This window comes from Eretmochelys imbricata, chromosome 1, assembly GCF_965152235.1.
Source record: "Eretmochelys imbricata isolate rEreImb1 chromosome 1, rEreImb1.hap1, whole genome shotgun sequence".
In the NCBI taxonomy this organism is placed as follows: domain Eukaryota; kingdom Metazoa; phylum Chordata; order Testudines; family Cheloniidae; genus Eretmochelys; species Eretmochelys imbricata.
Genome location: NC_135572.1, coordinates 14,640,187 through 14,665,461, shown reverse-complemented (window position 1 = coordinate 14,665,461; position 25,275 = coordinate 14,640,187). Strand labels below are relative to the sequence as shown.

The following is a 25,275-nucleotide window of genomic DNA, read 5'->3' as shown; positions in this document are numbered from 1 at the left end:
AGCACAGACGTCTCAAAACATATTAGATCTTAGTATGAGGAGCTCCTCATCAGAGGACCCATGGGGGGGTTACAAATGAGCTTAACCCTGATGTAAAGGCGCCAACAGGGCCACATGCTGAGACAGACTGCTGGCAAACAGATTTTTCTGCCAAACACTTTTTGTGGTTTGCAACACAAAATCTCTGAAAAACATGTGTACAAAGTACAGGACCGAGCTGCTCCTGCATCTATCCTTTTCAGTCTTTTAATGCTATTATTTATATATTACACTCTTATGCACAGACTCTAGGTTATTACTCGTGGAGAGAGAATACTGGCTAAGGAAAAATGGAAACAGCCCTCCAGTGCTTGAAGTAGCAGTATAAGATTAACACTAGCATCTATTTTTTTTTTATTATTATTATTGTAGATCTGAAAACCTCTGATTTTGGTTTCCATGATTCAAAGTCTAATTATCTAGGTGCACAGCTACTGAGTTTAGGAAGGCAGATATCAACACTCAGATAAGGCAGAAAGTGAATTATTAATAAGATCCAAGGTCATCGTTAAACACATAATGACCCATTGTGTAACTAGGTGCAGCTTTGTTTTATTGTGCTATTTACTTATCTAACTGGCTGTCATACACATCATGTAGCTTTTTGACACGTCTGTGTTCCACTCCACAACATGTGCACAAGCCTTCCTTTGGATATTTTTTTTCTGGGGATAATATGTTTGCGTATTTATTAATCTGACAGATAGGATTTATAATAGGATGTGAAGAATATGGTGGCCCAGATTCTCAGCTGGGGTATCAACATAGTTCCACTGGCTTCAATGGCGCTATGCTGATTTGTATCATCTGAGGATCTGGCCTGCTTTATATATTACCACCACACCGCTAAACCCAGCAACACTTGAAGCTTACAGGTCGCAGTTTGCCATATGAGGCTTCAGGAGCAGGTCGTGGAGGCTGTGAGAATCCAGGAGAATCTGAGCTGAAACTATTTTCTGAAAGAGTGAACAATAAAAACACATTGTGTGTGTTACTGAACGAGCTGAATATTGTGAAAAGAAAATGTTTCCACTGCAATCTGAAATGTTAATTAAAACAAACATTTGGATATAACGTTTCTTGTACTAGCAAAAAATCTCTTACCGTTAGTTGATGGTGACCTAGGGAAGTACTGTGAGCCTCTCTTATCAGGACTATGGTAGGGACTAATCGGTGGCTGGTCATACAGCGGCAAGAGTGGAAGGGAATTGTGAGGCTTTGGGGATATCTGTGTTACAGAGGAAAAGAGATGCTGCAGAGATTCATTCTTCAGCAAGTTCAATGAATACACAGGTATATACTCACTAACTGATACACTGGTATCCCAATTGCTTTCATCTAGTGAGAAGTTGTATCTGTCAGATAAAAGTGCTTATCAGCTGTATTTGGGGAGAAGAGAGAGGATATAATACAGTGATAAAAAAAAATCACAGGTGGCTATTCCGAGCAGATTTTTCCTCATTTCCCCAGCAGTTGTAATCTAGACAGGTTTTGTTTGAAGGTTGTTTTAAAAACATATCATCCTACTGAGCACATCTTGCCAAATACACCTCCACAAAATAATGTTCATGATCATGAATTTTATGATTGCTTGACAGCATGTAAGTCATTTAAATGCAGAGAGGAACAAAAAGTAGGAATAATGAAACTCACGCACTTTACTGCAATAAGGCATCAGTAAGAAGTAGAAGTTAGTTTTCTATAGCATTGTAATGGCATCCGATGCTTTACAACAGGTAGCTATGCTAAACCCTACCACACACTGCTTATAATTTGAAAGAACAGTGGGCACATTGCAGTGAACAAACACATTGGCATGTGCCCATTATTGCTGATAAGCTTCTCGCAACAGGTGAGGAGGAGGAGGAGGAGGGAGCTTTTTAATATTGGGAGACTGTTCCAAGCACAGGGGGTGGTATGGAGGAAAGCAGGATTTCATTACCCATTTGTCTAGAACGTATTACCGTTGTCTTTTTAATGACTATCACAAGCTAGGAAAAAAATTGCTTGTATAAAAACCTGCAACTCCTACCAAATTGCAACACAGCCTGCATTTTGACATGTTTATGTCTGATTCTGCCAAGCTCTTGCATGGCTCCATCCGGAGAAATAAGTCATAGCTGACTCTAAGAGCATCCCTGTGCCAGAAGGCAAGGGGCTCCCAGGTATCTACCAGTGAATTTAGGCTGGGTTGACCAACTCAGTATACCCCTACTCACTTATCCTTATAATCTGTATCTAAAAGATGTCATGTAATGTGTCACTGATCATCAATATTCTTGCATTATAGATGTATGGACAACCAAAAAAGGATTATACAGATATGTTGCAACTATGACTAAACTGTGTTTAAACCAGGAATGCCAAGGGGAGTTGATAAAATTTTTTTCCAGACAAAGGACTATGGTTCTGTCCACTTGAATGTGTCTCCCATGTACATTGAGCAAGGTGTGACCAAAGACAAAGAAAAGCACATTTGTATGCCAGGCAAACAAAACCATCACAAGAGCAAGTGGGGAAAAAGTGATCACCTAATCTCAGCAGGGGAGGGAGACTGCACTCCCAGGAAGCCTTCCTGCCTCTTGAAGCAGGGTCAATGAACTTTTAGAGAAATATTTTTCAAAGGTTTACTGGACTATAAAGAGGGGGCAGAGAACCCCTAAATTATCCTTCATCTGAGCAGACAAAGAAAACCACAGCCTTAGACCTTGTGGTGCTCCTGAGTGAGAGCTAGTCAGCCATTGCTGGAAAAAGAAGATTAGTGAGGAAACTACTTTGAACAAAGACTGTAAAGCTTGTTAAGATAGATCCTAGCCATTAAAAAGCGTATTTTTACTTTTGTTTGTTTATAACCCTTTCGTCCTTTATCCCTTGTACTTGAACTCACTTAAAACAGCTTTTTGTTTTACTTTTTATCTAAACAAACCCAGTGTGTTTTGATTGAACTGAAGTGATTGTTAACTCTGGTCAAGATAACAAACTGCTGTTTCTGTCTCATTAAGTTGGCAGCTCCTTTAAAATGTTCTGTGAATGTACACTCATATGGGCTGTGCATTGCAGAGAGACATCTCTGAGGAACTCAGGGGTGGAGTTCACTGGCTGTTACCTGCTAGGCAAGGTTTGGGCTGGGAGAGCCCTGAGGAGTTTGCTGGCAAGGCAGACAAGCTGGTGTGTCAGGAGTTGTTGTCTCACTGCATAGCTGCAGCAAAGCTCCCACCTGCTGAGGCTGAGAGAGATAGCATGTGTCTCACAGCTCAGGGTATCCCCAGCAGCTTGTCACAACTTATTTCTCCTGTCAATTTATATGGTCACTTCTCAAAGAGAACCAATAAAAAGCACTAGATAAATTACTCTCTGGTGAAGGCACTGAATTCTGATTTCTAGCAACACTGTTTCTGTAAATAAGAGTTAATTCTTTATTATGATATAAATTGGTTAAATACAATATCAATTAGTGTCTATTTTTAGATCATAATATTGCACTAAGCTGAGGATGTACTTGTTAAAATCCTACAGCTGAATGTTTTGCCCTCTAAAACTTTGTGAAAGTATTGTACCGCTTTAGTTATGAAAGCATTAAAATATGATTGTCTGAGCTGATAAGATTGTTTTTGCCAGGGTCTGTTTGATCTCTCGATCTACTCCACAAATTAATTACAGGAAGGAGATTGAGAATTTCCTCCTTGGTTCATTTCCCTTCTCCTCTAACCATCCCTTTATTCTGTGCACAGATCTCTTATGGTTGCCACAATACAGCATTTGATGAATATTATATTGGGTCACACAATAAAGGAAAGCAGTTAATTTTTTTTTAAGGGAATGGGGAGGAGGGTCCCTGCAGCCCTCTCCCCTTTCCCTTGCTTTGAATCCCACGTCCTTATAGTAGCCACCATCCTCCAACAAGAAAGACACTGGAGCTTGTCAAAGCTCTTCACTAATGGAGAGAAGAGGATACTATACAGAAACGCTTGGGTCCCCTGTGTGGTAATGCAGAACACTAGCAAACCAAGGCCATGCTTCATTTTTCACATACCTGAATATCTCCAGTCCACTGCGTCTCTCCATTTTCTGAGGCTGTAAGTTCTTCCACTAACACAGAGGGGAAAACCCCAACACGACCATTGAATTCCCCCTCCCAGAAGCCATCATCATCCTGGTTCTCCTTGTTCAAGATACGGATGATTGCTCCTTCTGGGAAGGACAGCTCGTCATCCGTCTGGCTCTCATAATCATAAAGTGCTTTTACAAAACAGACTAGATTGGGAGATGAAAGGGATTGTAATCAGAATGAGCTACATTTTTTAAAAATGCACAGTATACATCTTTGCTAAACTGAAAAGGACTTTAGTTTTACTTTAGTGTGACTAATGTTGACAATCAGAGCCTTCAGAGACATAGCTAGACACATCTGGTAGATTCTAGACATGGACACGGGTACTATGCGAATGGTTGCCCTTGGGTAAGGAGATACCTGCCCCAATCCACGGGCATACCATTCATATAGAGCAAAAGAACATTATCAAGAATAAAACTGACAGGCATGTTTTATTTATTAGTATTTACCGCTGGAGTCTCCATTTAGGCTTCCTGAGACTAGCTCAGCTTCAGCTGAATTATTTGAGGTGTGTGACCGACTATCCAACGCCGCAAGTGATTGCAGCATACTCAACAGACTGTTGGATGTTGGGAACTGCAGATACTTCTCTGGCACATAACCCACTTGGCCTGCTTTATTTCGTGCCTGTAAGTAAATCGGATGAAAATGTATTAAGTTTTTGCATGCTGCTGTAAAAGACCATAATGAGAAACAAAAACAGATCTTCCAGTCCCCTTTCAAAATGCTATAAAGGAAGGAAAATGAGCAAGGAAAATTATACCTTTACCCAGTCTTCCATGTCTCCATCTTCAATCACTTCCAATACCTCATGTTCCTCAATGGTCAGTTCATCTGGCTGAGAAGCCTGGAATGTACAGAAGTCATATACAAATGAAGAATGTTACTTGCCAGGTATGTGCCCATCACAGAAACCAGAAATTTAAAGGGAAACTGTCATCCTCAGTATTTTTTTACACTAATTTAAAAAAAAAATATAAAGTATGTCCTGGATTTTTCTTTTTTTTTAAAGCCTTTGAAAACATGTTAATAAGGGTTTTTCTATTCTCTTACTGATATTTATAAGTGAGTTTTTCAGTCAAGGAGAGCAAGTCTGTCCAAGACCACTACACCTACTATGCTCATGCCTATTTAATTCTGTAAAATTTATTACTAAAACGTTTAGTGATTCATTGGTACAAAAGACACTATGTGAAAGACTGCATACATGTGTCTAACATTAAGCATGTGAGTAGGCCCAATGAAGTTAATGGGACTACCTACACACTTAAAGTTAGATGAATCTAAGTACCTTGCTGAACTGGAGCCTAGATGTGGTTAACAACTTTATTAAGCTTGCTAAAAGTTTATTAACTTTTACAGTAATACATTTATAGTATTGCTATGACTTTACTCATTTAATGTGTATTATTACTGGGCTAACTCTTGAGGTCCTTCCTTGGGCAAACTCCCACAGACATCATTATTATAAAGTTTATTACATGTTTCTGTGATAACTCACCTACTGACAAGATACTGAGATTTTAAAAAAATACAAACCTTATATGAATAAACAACTTTGCAGGTCAGTGGATAATTTCGTAGAGTTCCAGAAGGACTGGAACTACTATCATCAAAAACATCCATGCTGTCTTCAAATTCTTCCCCTTCCTCCCTTTCTGCATCAGCATTAAGCTATTAAGAGAAATTAATTTGTAACTGTATTGGATTATAAAAAAGATGAAAAAACAATAGTAAAATGAATGGTTTAGGTTCTATAGTAACTCCAACTACTTGAAATTCTAGATTCCAAATCTGCTGGTGACTGAGTAGTGCTACAATTTAAGTTTCTATCTTGGAAAAACACCAAAGGAGAAATGCCACCACTAGAAATCAATATACCTGTTCTCCAAATAACTTCAGGAAAGTAGTAATCTGTTTGAGCAAATATCCGGAAGCAAAGAATGCAAGTTATCAAATAACATTTATGTCGGACTCAACAGCATCTCTTAATTGAAGAGCAGTCACCTGTGTTTTAAACATACACTAAACCTTCACTGTAAGAACACTGGTGGAATGTAGGGCTCAAGCGTTTAGAAAAGAGTACTGATAAGTGGAGGTGTTGAAGTAGTGACAAGTCCAAAGTACAGTAGCCATTCTTCAGATTATCATATAAAGTTTAATGGTGAAAGAACAATGTACTGAAGAACCACATTGCTAAAAGAACGGTGAGCCTATGACCTTAAGGTACAAAATGAAGCTGCACTAAGAATGAAGTGCTAAAACTTAAAAAACAAAACCAGACAAAAACACCAGCTTTCCTTCAAGTGTATTGCTGACAAAGTAATCTCTTCAGTTTTTCAGTACAGTTTATATGAAAAAAGGTCGATGGGGAAGAAGAATTAAAATAAAAAGTATTTATAAAAAGCTAAATAAAGGCAGAAGGGGATAGGCTGGAAAAAATACAAGTTTCTGTAAACATAGTTTGAGCAGTGATGACACGCACTGTACTTTGGTTTTGTGCCTGGACTAAACACTGGATAAACATTCTACCTCATGAAAAAAAACACCATCTTTCAAAACCAAAGGCAACACTGCTAGATTTTACAATTCTTAACTTTTTATTTATTCTTTTTAATTTGTTTAATTTAGTGAATTTTGTGCTCCCTCATGAAAGCAAGAAGGCAGGCCACACAGCAAAGAGCCAGGTGTAGGGCAGACAGCTACTGTGCAGACTTCCCAAATCAGTTCTGCCAAAACACTTCAGGCCACACCTGCAACATCCTTGCTATTCTAATCTTGGTCATGGCCTGAGCAGAATGACATAGGATGTGGTGATTTTGTGATACAGACTGATGTTTATGGCTTTGCCTGAGAGCAACCAACTCATTTTACCTCAGCCATATTTGAAGCAAGGTAGTGCACTAACTAAATCCACTGTATTAATTATTTTGACCGGATTATAGCTTCATAATTCATATGAATTTAGACTGGTCCTTTCCACTGAAGTCCAGTTTGCATCCATTCTGACTGAATGTTAACAGAGACTGCTGTGACAAAAAGTATTTAATATTCTATCTAGTTAACACATTGGCTTTTTTAATTTGACATTTTGTAGATTAAGGTAAATTCAAGCTCTGCACAGTTCCTACAAATGTCACTTGTTAAGCCTGGTCTCCCTCAAAGCAGCCACTGCTGAACCTGCAACTGAGAGCCATATGAAACATCATGGAAAGTAGCATATCATGTTTAGAAATACTTGTTCATAAAACATCTGGTCCTGGTTTTCGAATATAAAGAAGAAAAATACATTTTAATGTTGACAGTGTGACTATTCAAAAATCCCTTGAATAGAATCTATTTGCAAAGTAGAGATCTAGAACACAAATAGGAGGAGGAACATTCAAGATACAGAATCCCTAATGATTTGATTTATATAGCTTTTTGTTCTTTACAAAATCTGCTAATGAATGACAATGTAAACACAGTAAATATGTCAGCAGCAGGAACACCAAAGGCACACAAACTGAACCCAACACAAGAATAAAATCAGATAAAAAAAGTAACAGGGCATCATTTACATGACAGTATGTTAGATAATTTAATTATCTTGTCTCAACTATATACACACATATATTTGGGCAGATTTAGTGCTGGTGACTTAATTACTATCTAGAAGTCTTTTATTTATCCTCAGAACAGACAGAGCTCCATCAGCAGCAGAAAAAGCTTTCACATCAATGCACCTCTATTCTGACTTGGATGAACAACTTCTAGGAGTGAGAGGAGTTGAGATTTCATATCCACTCACTCCTTTGACAACTCTGCTGAAACTGCAAAGGTGTCCATCAGTGGCAACTGTGATGTGGGCACCTCTGGCTTGAGACCATGACTCATTTCACACAGGCTGCTGAAAAACTATCAGATGATAACATGGGCTGAATTTGAACCTAAAAGGTGAAAGATACTATCCCATTACAATCATCCAAGCAATCACAGTTCCATGTTTACAGCTAACCAGACACCTGGAAAGTACACTCATGCTTGTTTGTTTGTTGGTTTTTATTTTCTGGTTTTGTTTTTTTTTAAACTGCACACTAGTTTTGATTATTATCCATCTCAGCGGAGTTGAGAGTCATGAGTGACTACCAAAACCGGGCATCATTCTCTTCCTCTTTCATAGGATAAATAGACTATATCACCCCAATTACACTAATACAGAACAGCAGTATCAAACCCATTTTCCAGGTGGCATTAAATCACTAAATTATGACAAAAGATTTAGCTGGCACCTAAGTAGAATAAATTTAGTATTCTATTTAGTATTTAGTATTCTGCTCCCAAACTGTGCATTTCTACATTACACAATACAGACAGCTGGCTATGTGAGGTGACATTGATTCCTTAGGCTTTTTACACTATTGTATCTTTTTAGCAGGTTAAATAAATATTGAGATATCAAGCTGTTTCAGCTATGCTATTTTCTTATTTATAACTTATTAAGAGACAATTCATTGAGAGTTTGGGTGAACAAATGATCTCATCACAAGACCAGACACAAAGAACACAAATTTTGCTCAGCTATGCATGACAAAGCACAGGTAGAAGGTTGAATCCTTAACATTAAAAACTGCCTGCTTCTAGGGAGTGAAGTGAAAGTGCATCTCATATGAAAAGCAGAGCAGTAAACTTTTATAATTGTAAACAAAGTAATGTCTGTAACAGCTTTAAGAAATACCATCTATGGGCTGTCCTCATCTGGCCTGCCAAGGTCAATACAATCCTTTATACACAAGGGTGCGTGTATGTGTAAAGGGGGAAAATGGAAATTACATTTTATCCTCCCACGCTGTAGCATCTGCCAGCTTGCAAGGGGCTGGCACTAGCTTTAGATGTGGAGCCAACTGTTTGTGTGTCTGATTGGATAGAGGAAGGGTACTGGGAAGAACCCAGTTTCTGTAACAGGAAGCTGAAGGAGGTGGGGTAGAAGGAGAAGAAAGGGAAAAAATACAGTTAAACATAGCAATGTAGCTATTCTCATCTATTATAGCTTGAAAGGGCCTAAACCAAAACCCGGATGAGAACGCTCCTGTGCCTTGGCAAGTCTAAAACCTGGCACTGAATTTTGTGAGACTCGAGTCTCTAATTGTAACACCATCCCTGGGAATCTCTGCCCCAGAGACAGAGTTGTGAGAACAAGGATTGTAAATAGCCTGTAGTATAAATAACTGTGAATAAAGTTTGGAGAATAAGTCCAATATTTTCTGGAAGACAAAGCACAATGCACAGAGAGTGAATTCAGAAGGCTTCCACTGGATTTCTGCTTCTTGTGCAGAAACTAGGTGGATACAGACACAACGTTCTGAATTTCCAACAAGAGACTCATCTGTGAGGGTTTGCTACCAGAATACTTGACCGTTGACAAGAAAACGGTAAAGATACAACAGAGCCAGGAAAAGGTGGTAAGGAGATGGGTGTGTGTAAATGCTGCATCCTGGCAGAGCAGGCCCTGTTTCTTGTGGGCTGCCAGGGAAGGAAAGCCTGTTCTCAAAGGCATGAGGCCATACACTACAAATCCACCCTCCCACCACAAAAAGATTTTGTTTATACTCCAAGTAGTTGTCAAAAACATTAACATAAAGTGTGAATTTAACCATAAATAGCAAAGGCATTTGCCCACTGCAATTAACGCGCGCCCCCTCCCCCATTGAGACCAAGTTTGTAAAAGCCTTTGAACTTTACGTGCTTTGCCATATGCTAAGGGGATATATAAAATCTGACATTCTGTTTGAGGCAAACTAACTAAACTTACAGGAATTTTGTTTTTGCCTGCTTCCAATGAAGAGCAACAGACTGGCTAGTTTTACTGCCAATGGTGACATCTCAGCATTGCATGCCATGTAAGAAAAATAAGATTAAAAGCTCTTTTTTAGTTCTTTCTGTTTTTTTAAATAGGATTTCTTGGTTTAGGCAATTTTTATCAGTGTTTATTTTGAAGCACATTATTCTTTGGGCAGGGTGAGAGGAAAAAGAAAATTATTAACTTTTCCTGCTTCTTGAATTAGATCAAAAAATTAATCTCTTCCAAAGTTGAACATCCAAGTAAGTGTTTTATGGCCTACTTTGCCTACTCTGTAAACAACTGTGGACAATAAAAAAATGGAAAGTTTGATGTATATTATAGCTAAGGCTAAGATTTTGTCATGATTATTTTTAGTAAAAGTCATGGACAGGACACGGGCAATAAACAAAAATTCACGGAAGCCATGACCTGTCTGTGAGTTTTGCTGCTACAGCTTCATGGTTTCCCCCAACGCCATGGTGGCTGGGAGCTGTGGGATTCCCCCTCTGCCCACGGCGGCTAGGAGCTGCAGGGTGACCGTATTTCCCAAAGAGAAAATGGGACACCCCCAGCCGTTCGCCTGAGGTGTCCCCCTTACCCTTGGGCGAGGCTGTCGCCCGTCGCTGGAACCCTCAGGAGGGCCCCCTCAAGATTCTGTCACCTGTAGCTGGATGTAGGGCCTCACTGGCTGTCAGCTCCAGAGTCCTGCAGCCCCTGGGGCTGAAGCAGAGAATGTCAAGCAGATGGACATCGTACCAAAAGGACTATTACCAGCAGGAGAATGGGGTGGGAGGAGGTATTGTTTCATGGTCTCTGTGTATATAATGTCTTCTGCAGTTTCCACAGTATGCATCCGATGAAGTGAGCTGTAGCTCACGAAAGCTTATGCTCAAATAAATTGGTTAGTCTCTAAGGTGCCACAAGTCCTCCTTTTCTTTTTGCGAATACAGACTAACACGGCTGTTACTCTGAAAGGAGGTCTCTGGAAGTCATGGATTCTGTGACTTCCATGACCGCCGTGACATAAATGTAGCCTTAATTATAGCCTATACAAACCTATTCTTGTATTTTTGGATTGGCCTGATTTAATTGCTTTGTAGCTAAACTATTGACATATGGTAAAATGTTCACAAGCATCTAATGACTTTGGAGCCCAACTCCCGCTTTCAAAAGGGACTTAAAGGCACTTAGGAGTTCAAGTCTTAGTGAAAGTCGGTGGAATTTAAGAGATTAAGTGCCTCAGTCATGTTTGAAAATAGGATTTTGGCTCTTAAATCATTTAGGTGTTTTCTAAATTTTATCAATGCTCCCTTTCATTCAATTATCCCAAAGAGTATCATACACCATTGATTAAACTTGAACACCCATGTGAGATGGGTATAAAACATCCAATAGGGAAATCAAGGTACATAAAAGTTACACTGAAGTTTTCTAGCGTTAGCTGTCAAACAGCTACACTTCCTCAAATTTCTCTCTTCCTGTTTTATCCCGCATTAATTGTGATCTATGTACCAGTGTCCAGGATGCACATTAGCTAAGGTTCAAAGGGAAACAAGAGATCAAGGTTACAAAATGGAGACAGTACCAGGTGTGAAGAGCCATTATTGTTCACGGCAGGAAGGCTTGCCCAGCGTTCATTTTCCAGTTCTTCCATCACTTGATTCATTGCACTCTTCAACCATGTATCAACAGACACCCCTATTTGCTTTAGCAGATCAAGACGAGCCTCTGCTTTGAGTTTAATTATCTGAAAAGACAAACACGGAAAATATTATCCAAATTGTTTCACGTCTAGATTTAATTTCTTCTCATAATTAAAATACACCCTTTTCTAGTCTACCAATTAGACTATACAGGAAGCTTAGAAATCAGTTCCACTTTAGAAACAAGTCCAGTTATTAATTTTTTTGCCCGCAGAGATGCAAAATACCAGCTTATCCAGATTCCACAAAATGGGATTTTCAACATCACGTCGATTCACTTATACAAACTTGCTCTTCGTATATTTTATGGGAAGTTTGTCATCTAAAAAAATATCAAATTTTCAAACCAAATTTTTACATGTAAGATGTAGAATTACTGGAACTGAAAAATAGGAGAAAAAATATTTCTCTACTTTTTCTGTAAGTTTACTTTATGCATTTAGCAATACTAAATGAATACTAGACAATACTAAATACAGTTCCCCCTCCTTTGTGCAGACTTTTTGCACTGGAACAGGGGAGAGAAAATGTTTATAAAAATAGGAAAATGTGATTGTAAAAACTGATGGACGAACTCAAACAATGGCAGTACCTGAAACTACTCCTTTTTTTTAACTGACAATTTCAAGTTGACCGCATCCCTTTCATAGTAACAAATTAAAAAGACAAAAAACAACCCCCCTATGGCCCTCCCCCTTCAGTTCACTCATATCTAAAACTGGAAGAGTCTGTGGTTTCACCAGTACACCAGGAGAAATAGATAGCTCTCTGAATGAGTGCAGTTATCATGGGATATGGGGTTTTAAGGAGTTATTACAGCAAAAGCATATACTACTACTTAGCATTTAATGCTGTGGCTCCAAGTGCTTTAGAATTATTACTACTTGTTTACAGAGGTCTAGCGGTTCCACCTGAGATCAGGGCCCCATTGTAAAAAGGTAGGAAGGGAAACTGAGGCATAGAGATGAAGCAACTTGCCAACAGTCACACAGGTCACCTGACTTCCAGGCCAGTATTGTAGCTACCAGACTACCCTGTTTGCATTTCACAGTTGGGGAAGCTGTGAAACAAAGATTATGTGATTTACAAAAGGTTACAGAGTGGTTCAGTGACAGAGGTGGGAGTGGAAACCCATTTAACTATCTTGTAGTTTTTCCTGTATTTCCTTTCACAGCATTGTTAATTCTTAGCATGTTGCGCCTGAAAAAAGCGCTCTCTTTTCTCTCTTGCCTGGGTCTTCCACTGTGGTTCCAGACAATACATTTTGATAACACTGAATGAATCAGGAGGTAACCAGTCAGAAAGGAGAAAGTTTCTATTTCAAATACAACATGTTGGTAAATCACCAGTAATAATGGGAAGGGAAGTAGAGAACAAGAGTTGGCGAACCAAAATGGTCTAATGATTTGTTTCAATCTTCAGTTTACTAAAACTTCTCTGGATAACGATCCATTTTCTTCAGCTCAGTGTTCACTGTTTAGCCTAATTTGAAATGGGAATTGTACACTTTCATAAACAAACAGTCACCCTGTTTAACTGCTGATTCTCTAAAGTAATTCTGTGTACCCAGCTAAAATATTGTTGTGTCACCACTGACAGGAAAACTCCTAAATGACTCATTATGCAATGCTACTTCTATACGGTACAAACCAACTAGGCTGACCTATTGTTCCTTCTTCTTCCTTCCTTCTGTGGTGGAAGCACAGCTGAGTGTACCAAGAATCTGTATTACTCTGTGTTAGAACACTAGCTTACTCTACAAGATAGTAATAATTCTTGGATGTAAAATAATAGGCCTAGTAAGTATTAACAATGTTATGGGGATTTGGAATAATGTATCTTGATTTAGTGTGATGTTGGTCTGGATCCTCAATGATCCTACTTTTAATAAAGAGGATAAATCAGAAAACCTGCAGCATTACTAAGAGAAACTGTAGCTATAACATCTAGAAATCTGACTGAATGGAACTTTATGTTGCCTGGGTGTACATTCTTACCCTGATCAAAAAGAAGCAACAGTGGTAACTATAATTCTGTTTCAAATTACAGGACTATTTAAAAAAAATTCTTACTTTAAACATGAGTGCAGTCATCATGGGATATGGGGTTTTAAGGAGCTACTGGAGCAAAAGTATATACTCTACTACTTATCATTTAATGCTCTTTAAAGTAAAGGTAATTTTTTAACAGCACACAAATATAACAGGGGACCTAGAAGAAATTCTGAAGTTCAGCAGAATCTGCCAAGATGCTGTTAGATGCAGATACTGGAGGCTGGGGCAGGAGGAGTTCAGAACACATTTTCCATGGGAAAAGACCAAAGCCACTGAACCACGAAGAGTTTCTATTTCTCAGTTAAGCATGCTTAAAAAGTTAAAGATCGTTATCAGATAGCCATCAGTTGAATGATTAATGTATACTGTGGATATAGTTCTCATATGCAAACTTTACTACTGAGAAAACAGTAAATTAAAGATGTTAACATGCACCACATGCACCATGTTATTAAACTTCAAAGAATACTGATTTGAATAGAAGAGGAAGGGAAAAGGAGCTCCCCTGACACACTCGAATTGAAGACGGAGCCGCATCTATTATTTTATGTTGTAAAATGGGGTCCTTCCAATTTACCACAGCATTAAGCATCTCTTAAAATGCCGACCAATCACTCACTGAAGCGCTTGTTTGTACTCTTGTTAATATTTAACAAGTTCTATAGCATAAACAACAGTAAAATGAGAGTAAATCTGGAATTCCCAGGACTGCCAGACAGATCTGGTGAATCTTGCAATTCTAAGGAACATGTCATACCTGTGCGTTTCTTTACGATTGCACCCAACGCTGCAAATCTGAGTATTCTAAAGTCTTGGGTGCAGACAGAAGAACTATTGATTTAACTAAAACAATAAATCCCCTTGTGGGGACGCTCTTAGTTCAGTCAAAGATGTTTACATCCATGTATCTTAAATTGATTCCTTACCAAATTAGGCTAAATTGAGATAAGAGATTAACTGAAATCAGAGTGTTTGTACAAGAGGGCTGCACCAGCTTAACTAAACTGATGTAGAAACCAGTATACCTTTCTCATGTAAACAAGGTCTAAGACTAACACACTACAACACTTTCTAACCACACCTGACCCCAGTTCCCTACAGACACTGGGGGAAGGTGAGTTCTAGTCCATCAGAAGGGATTCTTTGGAATTCATCCATTCTTCTATTTGGAGCTGCCCATTCACTACCTGGTGCTACTCAAGCCAAACACATTTCTAATGACACCCCACAGTGTTGCCATTTTTCTTAGTTTGTGAGATGTGACAAACGCCTTCTTCAAGTCATTATGTTGCTGAGTTAAGATGGGTTCTCACATGCATACAATTTTGGAGCAACTTTACCATACCATAATGCATTGCAATGTTGTTGTACCAAATGCTAACACATTTTAATACGGTATTACAACATGAAGACTTTTCCCATGCCCTGAAAAATGACACAAGATATGTTTAGACCAAAATTTTTGTTGCAGTTTTAATTTAACTTATTCTCAATTAACTTGAGGTAACTACACAGTTATAAACATTAATCTAGGTACCCCACAAACATTTATGGTTTATACTACGCCTCAGACTATGGTAAACCACAAATGCTTATGTCCTTATGACTGTCTAGACCAGGGGTTCTCACAACAAATTTTTTGGTGGCCTCAGAGTGCGGCCACCAACTCTGGCTGGTGGCCGTGCTGACAATTTTTCCTAAAATATTTCATTAACTTTAGGAAAAACAAAGAAATATGCACATATACATGTCCAAATCATTGTAATTTATTTATGTAGGGTTTTTTCAGACTCGGTAATAAAAATAATTTACAGTTGTCTCTATTCTTTACTGGACATAAACAGAAGAAACACAAATAAGGTGCTTCGCATGTTTTTGTCTTTTTTGTTGTTTCTTTTGCTTTTTCCATTGTGCTTTTTTTCCCTAAGACTTGCTAGCTTTTTTTCCCTAAGACTTGTATCACTTTTCACAGTAGACTTACTCAGCCCCAGCAAGCCCTGGGACAAATTAAGCCCTGGATGTGGAGCTGGGCATGGAAGCAGCAGGGCTAGGGACAATGGGGGGCGGGTGGGGGTGGTAGGGACGGTAAGTCTGGGGCCAAAGCCTGAATCAGAATCTGCCACTGTGTGGACGGAGCCCGAAGCCCCATGGCCAAAGCCTGCCTCCCCTACCCGCGGGAAATGTGGGGAATTCACCAGCTGCCTGCACCCCCAGTGTTTCTGTCTCCGGAGGGGGGCAGGGCCCAACTGCTGCTAGCAGCCCTGGGAGAGAGGCCACTGCTTTGCACCTCCTCCACCCTCTCCCTCCGCCCGCCCCCATCACAGCCCAGGGGGCTGTGGCTGCAAGAAAAGGTCCTGGTGGCCATATACGGCCATGGTGGCCGCATTTGAGAAACGCTGGTCTAGGCCAGTATTTACAAACCTATTAGCTAACACAAGTCACACTTTGAGTCCCATGACTGTCCCCAAAGTAGCCTGATCCTATAATAAATGCCAATTGGTAGTCAGCTAATGAGAGGAGTATACTAAGGTTCTTGCCCAGAATCAAAATCGACAAGTTCAATATCTTGTAGGGAACCCCGGGGTATATGGCAAGGGCACTCACATGCAGAGCAAAACTCAACCTTAACCTCCTTTATTAATACAATTAATAGAGACAAGAAAGCTCCAAACCACATAAGCAAATACAAATAATAGAGTATTAGAGAAATCTTAAAGGCTATTCCTTGCATAGCGTATGCTCACAGACTTACATACTCACACCCCTTTATTGGAGATCTGGTGGTAAAAAGTGAAGGGACAAAGGACTAGCCCATCTCTGGCATGCCAAATGGGTCTGATGGTCCAGATCCCCAATGTTTGAAGATAGGTGATAAATTATAGCATTAAAATATTGAAAGGCGGAGGACTAGCTCCTTCTTCATGTGGATTCTTACTTATATAGGGCCTGGAAATCACCACGAATATTCATACAAACACCCAGTCTCCACCATCCACATCCAAATTCCTCACCCTCATAATATTGGGGTGCCTTTACCTAATAGGATAGCATATTAATCCCTATTTACTCATTACCATATTGCAGAAGCAAATTTGTGATTAGACATCTGCCAACAATCCTAGCCGAAAATACCAAAGTTTAGTACAGGTTCAGTGTCCCTACAGTTGCCTAGTCTCATTTTATGCCAACTTTTCTCTTAAGCAAACTACTCCCAGTCCCCCAAAATCTAGGGTGAACATTAGGCCACTTTAACTACGCTAAAGGTCACAGACCTAAACTTTGCTTATGCTAATGTGCTTAAGCCAATGTCTTACAGGATGAAGAAAAAGCCTGTAAAATAAACTGGCCCTAAGGGCTATACCACAAAGGCTAAGTCTACACTAGAGTTTTTAATGCAAGTTAACTGGCAATCAATTAACTCAAGCTACCCAACAGATTTATGAATGTCTGAACACTCCACAAACTTCTGTTCCAGGACACAAACGTCTGTTGCTTTCCCTAGCGTAGACAAACCTAAAGAATACTTGCAGGATTAGGCCTGCTTTACACTTGAAACTTGTACTGGTATGACTATGTTGGTTACAAGTGTGATTTTTTTTTTTAACCTATATAGTTATATTGGCCCAAGACCTAGTGTGGACGTGTTCATACCAGTATAAAGGTGACTTATCAGTTTAGCTTAGGCCTGTTCTACAAGTAAAATTTAGGTTGAGATAGCTACAGTGCTGGGGGGGGTGGAGGGTGAAAAATCCACACCCCTAAGCACCATAGCTATGCCAATCTAATCCCCAGCGTAAATGTAGCTAGGTCAACAGAAGAAGTCACTCACCTTGGTTCCTTGAGATGTGTGTCCCCACGTGTGATGCAGTTATGCGGACATAAGCCCCCGTGTAGACACCGCTAGGTCAATGGAAGAATTTTTCCATTGACCGAGCTACTGCCTCTGAGGGAGGTGGCTTTACTACAGTGATGGAAGAACCTCTGTTGCGTTTCTAGTGTAGATATACCCAGTACTGATGGAGAACACTCCTCTGTCGCTGGAGGCTGTGTCTCATCTACGGGATTATGGCAAGATAACTACGTTGCCATAGCTAACCCGGTATAGTTGCCACAGTGTAGACATGGCCTTATTTCCCCCTTCTCATACAGGAACAGCTTTTTCAGTAAGTGCATTTGATTTGAAAACTGAGTAAGAAGAAATATATGAAAAGGTAAAGAGAAGTGTTTTACTTCTTGATATGCACACAGTACCACATCTACTAAACCGCTGTTACCTAAGGGGGAGATCAAGATCAACTGTTAAAATAGTGATATAGTAGTTCTCAAACTTCCGCTACCTGTAGGAAACCAGACAGTTCTAGTCATGGAGTAACCATTGATTCTGTACTTTAACATTTCCCTTATGAATCCTCTCCCCAGGAGATGGATGTGGTATACTTCCGCTCTGGGTGAGTGGCCCCAAATGGCACCCTCTATGACAGACACTCATGCTGCTCATGTATTGGGAGTATCTTTTGTTTACCAAGTAGTTATCCATGTTTCCTATGACCCTGAACAACCTTTGGGAGGCACCTCAGCTTTAATACCCCAGCATGCTAAACATGAGCATCTGAAACCTGGACATTACCCATATTTCAAAGTTTTAATTAAGCCTCAGTACAGAACATGGGTGTTTTTACAAGGACTGTCTAATAGCTCAGAATTAGAATGTTTTTATGCCAGTTTCAAAAGTCGTAAACCGTTCAAGCTGGCTAACAAATAGTGGTCTGCACAATGCCTATTTGTACAACCTACGTCTTCCTGATGAGGAGTTATGAAAATATAATAAAGAAATAAAGTTAAAATTAAGAAAAATAAGACTGAAGATAAAATATTGTTTTATTTATATTTCATGTGCTTCCCATGTTTGTATTGCATGGAAGAAGAAATCCTGTTGTGTATTTACTACTCCTGTGTGAATTAAAGATGAGCATCTGGATCTATAATTTGCAAAAAATGAGGATAAATTCCTGCTTCAAAACTAAAGAAATGAAAAGCAGCAACAATAAGTTTCACAGCTTCCTGTGAATAACCAGCCAAAATAATATATTTCTGAACAGTAATGTAACAATGTGTAGGTAATAAATAATGCAAGAAAAGGGCCTGAAGGAAACCAAGTGTTCATTTGCATCCCCAAAACACCTTAGTGACAAGTCTCTTTAAATAGTTTCTTTTGAAAGAATTAAAAAAAAAAAGCAACTACAGAATTCCAGAAAAGGTGACCTACTGTATGTGCTAAAAATCTGTTACAACTATAGTGTTTGATTAACTGTGAATAAGTTTCAGCCCTGTAAAATCACAAAAGCAAGAGAAAAATAAAGATTTTGCTTTTTGCACTTCATTTTTTGCTATGACAAAAGGAGGAAAGAACAAGATGGAAAAAAAATTTCTTCTCTGAATCGTACTATCCTCCCAGATGACATTTTGCCCCTCTTATGGGCCCTATTTTTCCCTTTTGAAAATACCTGAGTCCCTAGTGGGCTAGAGGGAGATAACTAGCAGCATCCTGTGGCGTGTCTGCAATTCCAAGTCATTGCACCTTGAAGGAACGTTGTTATAAAATTGTAACACACACTGTTTAATTGAACTGAACTGCCATATTTTATTGCCGGATGCCCATTATTCATAAACAAAAGTTATTGTGTAAACAAAACAAAAAAAGACATCCTGTGAGTCAGAACCAGGGGCTCTCTTAAAAGGAGGACAAATGGAAAGCCTTCTCTTTTCCTTTCCCAGCTGCAAACTCTAATATGCAGACTTCCCTGACACTTACTAAAACTGTACCTCTTTGAACTCTGCTCCCACAGGAGAAGGGTCCTGCTTTTTTAATCCTGAGAATCTAGTCACACTATAAATATTTTTTATTTTTAAGCAAATATATTTATTATTTACTCCCAGACATAAAAAACCCATTAAGATGAAGTTAAGATTGAGAGTCTATATCAGTAACGTAAGAGTAAAAAGCATTATGGGGTGTAATGTAATTATCTCAAAACCCAGCATATATACCCAGGACATTCAGAGTTCAGGTTACACTTAAAAGAAACTTAAAGACGTTAAGGTAAGGAATGCACAGTTAAGACACCCAAACAACTTTAACTCTGTCCTCTACTGATGTCATGAATCAAGTTTGTGGAACATACTTTGTATTTTTCATACAAAACAAAGAGGTTGAATCCCTGTTTTAAGAGCAAAATTGAACTCAACCATAAGTATGAAGTCACAGCCAGCATCTCCATAATACTGTAGTAGCAGGCCGTAATATTGTAGGTCAAGGCCACACAGTGCTAGCCCTATAAAAACAAATAAGAAAAGACAAGTCTCTTCTTGTAAGGCTCTCCATTAAAGTAAACTTCTCTCCTGCCCCCGCCAACTCTGCCACAGATTTCTCCTTTTCATTTCTTACTCACTTAAATTTGGGGGAAGTGAAGGGCCTGCAATTGTGTGCTTTGCAGGGATCATGAAGGCCTGGTGTACAAGCCATATTATGAATTTTCCATACTGTCCCCAAAGTACTGTGTCTTCTGAAGTTATCTTTTGAAAAACTTTAATCTTCCTGTTCATTAGCATTTTATTGGAATATCCAAACAATAGCTTAATATAATTACAAAATGCTAAATTTTATATAAACTATTTTCCTTTATTGGTGCAACCACTTGTTTTAGACAGTCATTTATAAAAATATACAGAGTTTGTTAGAGGTTCCAAAACCCTTCTGGTGCACTGCCAGCCTTAGTTACTTTTAAGTCTATGCAGCACAACCATTAGTTAAACTGATGTTTCTCTGGACATTCCTCAACAGAATGATTTCCACAGTATGAAAAGCAACAGAGCTTTTCAAAAGGAAAGCTTTAAAAATTGAACAACTGAAAAATGAATGACTACATGGGTGAACTCGCTTCAGTTTCCAATGTAAATAAGAACTCTGATTAACATCTTGAAGCAACATTGGAACCACAATGAAAAACTGGATCTTTCCAAATGAAGAATGCTCTTTTTAAGTTTTATTTGTGACTATTTATAAAGTGAACAGTCCTATTGCAAACGGTATCATAACCAGTTGATTTAACCTATCGTCTTCCATGTCTTCTGTAACATTTTAATTGTGGTGTCAAGCAAGAAAAGGTTGTTTTTCTAAAATTATCAATTTAGAAAGAAATTGAATGTGGCAAACAGGTCACAAAAACTTCTGAATTATTGACATTATATTTACTTTTAACACAGAGGGTTCTCAGAATTATTTCCACATCTATAGCCAATCTGAGGCATTTGTACAGAAAATGGAGACAGTTAAAGGATACTACTTTAAGATTAAAAAACAAAATCAGATGAAGAAATGTGAATCAACTTAGCACTTCAAAAAAATGATGGCTTTGTAGAGAACACAAAACTGGAAATACCATTCCTTCAACAAAAAGAAAAGGAGTACTTGTGGCACCTTAGAGACTAACCAATTTATTTGAGCATAAGCATCGGATGCATCGATGAAGTGAGCTGTAGCTCACGAAACCTTATGCTCAAATAAATTGGTTAGTCTCTAAGGTGCCACAAGTACTCCTTTTCTTTTTTGCGAACACAGACTAACACGGCTGTTACTCTGAAACCATTCCTTCAACAGGAATTCACAGTAAGTTAGCCAGCAGCTCAAGAGGGTTTGGAGAAGATCCATATGCTAAAGGCACAAAAGGTCTTCAAACAATCTGTATTTTTAACACCACAAACTGAAAGTGAACACTGCCAAATTAAAACTATGTATCTGAGAAGCAAGGGTGCACTGAAAACCATGATCCATATTCCAAAGATGAAGGAAAGAACTACACTAAAGGATCCTCCAAAAGTCAAAAATTCTCATGTGCATTACAGGAAAGGAGAATTACACAAAAAGCTATTTTAATAGTTATCTTAGACTAGACTAATCCCAGATGCACTTACAAGAACACAGGAAATTCTGAGATATTCCCTGTAGTCTTGAGATCCTAGAACAGTGATGCTTAAGTTTTGCAGTACCGAGATCCATCCTGGCACATCAATTCACAAAGTATTTTAATCATGAATAAATGAACATTTTGTTTTTAAGGTGGATTTAAGAGTAGCTAGCACTCAAGCACATAGTAAGAAAGCAGACAAACAATTTAACAGTTTTCTCTCCATGCATCTTTAATATTTTAAGTCTCATCTATCTTCTACCAACTTGAAAACATCCTGCCACGCCTGTAATAAAAAATTAATCTTCAGAAATAAATCAACTTTCAGCTGCGGAATGTCCACTGATGAACAACCTAACTGTATTCTCACTGAGCCACATAAATCCCTCAAGGTCTCCTCCCCTAGTTGGCAAACCTGTCTCTAAATTTGGGTATCAACAAGATATAGTGTCAAATATTTACCAAGGTTTGGAATCATTGTCTACATAGTCTAGAAGCATCTTGTTTTTAGCACCTACTTGGAAAAAAAATCATCACTGAAGTTTATCACTGCAAGGTGTCATGGATTCTCAAACACAGTAAATGATTTTTTGCAATATTGTGACCAAGATGAGAGCTGATCAAGTACTGCAGATTTATTTATACCTCTTTATAATACCATGATGTAACTTTTGACCATATCATCCTTAAAATAAAATTCTTATTTGTCTAGTTGTACTTAAACTATTTCCCACTAAGCCAACTCAAAACTCATGAACTGTAGATGTCAAAGTAACTTTGGGCAATATGTTTACTTCACACTATTCTCCTAAGCGTGAGGTTACTTAGCAAAACCATCGACAGAAGCAAGTGATATTTCACAAATTGAATTTTCTGTTGATTTCCTTATTCCACTTAATTCTTTTGGCAGAAGCAACGGGAATTAGATTTTCTCACAATTATTATGAGCTGAGAACACCACCACTTAAATCAGCAGTAAGGTGGAAAGATACAGTAGCAAAAACATGCAAACAATAACAGTCTGATCACTGAAATGTAGATATATGAATTGAGATACAGTAAAATCACAAGTGGCACATAATTAATAAATTTTATCCTGAGATAGTGTAACGCCGACAGACCCCAGTTGTTGGCGGGCGGGGTCGAACCTGTGGCCTCTGGAGCTAAGCATGAGCCTGTATAGCATGAGCTAAAAGCCGCATGAGCTAAACGCCACATGGCGATTATTAGTTAAGGCTGTAGAGCAGCGGTTCTCAAACTTTTGTACGGGTGACCCCTTCCACATAGCAAGCCTCTGAGTGAAGCCCCCCTAATAAATTAAAAACACTTTTTAATATATTTAACACCATTATAAATGCTGGAAGCAAAGCGGGGTTTTGGGGTGGAGGCTGACAGCTTGTGACTCCCCATGTAATAACCTTGCAACCTCCTGAGGGGTCCCGACCTCCAGTTTGAGAACCCCAGCTGTAGAGCAAACTCATTAAACTCTGTCTAACGGTCTTGGTGCCACTAGATGGAATAGAGCACCACACCCAGGAGGTGTGTGGGTTTCAATAGCAGATGCACACCTAGTAAAACAGAATTGTTCCAGTCAGACCTTAATAAATATCCATGAACTAAAATAAGGGGAGGGGAATAGTAGTCCCCAATTTACAATTAAAGATGGATTTAAGTGGTGTTTGGCTCTACTAAACTCTTGAACTAATCAAATGAAGAAAACAGCACCATAATGAGCCTTAATCAAATCTAATCTGGTACAAACAGTCTCTTGACAGCTATGGATATTCTAATTATGAGGCAAAATGTAAATGAAAATAGGATTAATTGCTATGGAGTCGCTGTTCTCCTACCAGAGCAAAGGTGTCTCAGCACAGATGGGTATTCTCTCTTCCAGGTCAATAGAAATTTCTTTAGTCTTACAACCAGTTATATTATTTGGTGATACCTAACAAAAGGCAATCTAAGTGAGAGGCTCTATATCAGTAGTGGGCAACCTGCAGCCCTCAGACAGTTTGTTTACATTTGCACGGCTGCCCGCAGCTTCCAGTGGCCGCGGTTTGCTGTTCCCAGCCAATGGGAGCTGCAGGAAGTGGCATGGGTCGCAGGGACGTGCTGGCCACTGCTTCCTGCAGCTCCCATTGGCTGGGAATGGTGAACCGCTGCCACTGGGAGCTGTCGGTGGCCATGCAAATGTAAACAAACTGTCTGGCGGGCCGACAGTGCATTACCCTGACGGGCCACATGCAGCCCATGGGCAGCAGGTTGCTCACCACTGCTCTATATTCTGACTGAGACAGAGAGGAGAGTGAGAGAAAGGAGAAATAAATCAAGCAATCTAGCAGAAGAGTCCAGGAGACAGGATCTTATTAAAAAAGAATAGGGAATCTAAGTGAACAGCTTCAGATTTTACCACCTCTTACTTGTTTCTGCAGTACAGATCAGTAGATGTAGTAATGTCAAATGGAGAGGAAAAAATAAGGTAAAGGGATGCAGTCTAGGGAGAAAAGGAAAGCTATTTTAAGGACAACCAGATCCCCTTCAGATTACCTTCATAGCCTGAACTAAAAGCTATAAAAAGCCCAGAAAGTTTCCTCCATGTTGTCAAAAATGAGCATTTAATACACAAAAAGAAAAGGAGTACTTGTGGCACCTTAGAGACTAACCAATTTATTTGAGCATGAGCTTTCGTGAGCTACAGCTCACGAAAGCTCATGCTCAAATAAATTGGTTAGTCTCTAAGGTGCCACAAGTACTCCTTTTCTTTTTGCGAATACAAACGAACACGGCTGTTACTCTGAAACTTAATATACAGTTGTTTCTGGCATATTTTCCTCCCTTTGTTGAATAAGTGCAAAGAGGCAATATAAACATCTTATTTTCCTAAGTGACAGTATAGGGCAACAGAATTTCAAAGGCACTTAAAAACAAACAAACAAACAAACAAACAAAATACTCCTTTTCAGCCATGTATCTCCATTCTCTTCTATTCAAACTAAAACACTTTTGCCTTATATGTGGTTTTCTTTGTCACAATCAAATGGGAAAGCTTTTACCATCACTTAAGTAAAGAGTGGTTTAGACTTTTCTTGCCTGTGAGAGAATTCCTTCAATAGATTTTTACACAGTTCCCCAGAATCTACGCCTTAAGAATCCAGGCTTGTTTACACAGCAAGCCAGGGCGTGAATCTACAATGCACAAGCTTGCGGAGCAGTAACGTCCCACATAAATACAGGAGGTCAGAGTAAATGATTTAATGGTCCCTTCCGGCCTTAAACACTATGAAACTATGAAACATGGACCCTGCTACAGCACAGCGGAAGTCTCATAGCAAGGCTTAGCATACTATACTTTCAAGTAGAAGTATGCACAGCTGCACACTGGGACTTCTGCTGTGGTGTAGCAGCGTTCACACAGAACATTCCTGGGCAGCAATCACACTCTGACATGCAGTGCAGTAACTTGCCATGTAGCCAAGCCCTAAGTATCAACCATTGTGGATAGAACATCTTGTTCGGTGCGGATGCTCACATCAGGCATGTTCTGATTTTCAAATTGCTATTAGAACTTTGTTCATCTTTA

The 25,275-nt window shown here is 39.1% G+C and overlaps 1 protein-coding gene across 3 annotated transcripts in view; it reads right to left on the bottom strand.

Annotated features, from left to right (window-relative positions):
* The window catches only part of FCHSD2 (FCH and double SH3 domains 2), a 221,045-nt gene that overhangs the window by 3,840 nt on the left and 191,930 nt on the right, over positions 1–25,275 (bottom strand). For 2 of the 3 annotated variants that reach the window (XM_077840679.1, XM_077840803.1), the window contains 7 exons: positions 11,560–11,721; positions 5,693–5,827; positions 4,917–5,000; positions 4,603–4,780; positions 4,073–4,293; positions 1,144–1,267; positions 913–995 (listed from right to left, as the gene is read on the bottom strand). In XM_077840679.1, the coding sequence (XP_077696805.1) occupies positions 913–995; positions 1,144–1,267; positions 4,073–4,293; positions 4,603–4,780; positions 4,917–5,000; positions 5,693–5,827; positions 11,560–11,721 (987 nt within the window). The remainder of the gene's footprint in view (positions 1–912; positions 996–1,143; positions 1,268–4,072; positions 4,294–4,602; positions 4,781–4,916; positions 5,001–5,692; positions 5,828–11,559; positions 11,722–25,275) is intronic. The other variant, XM_077840751.1, reaches the window with a different exon arrangement.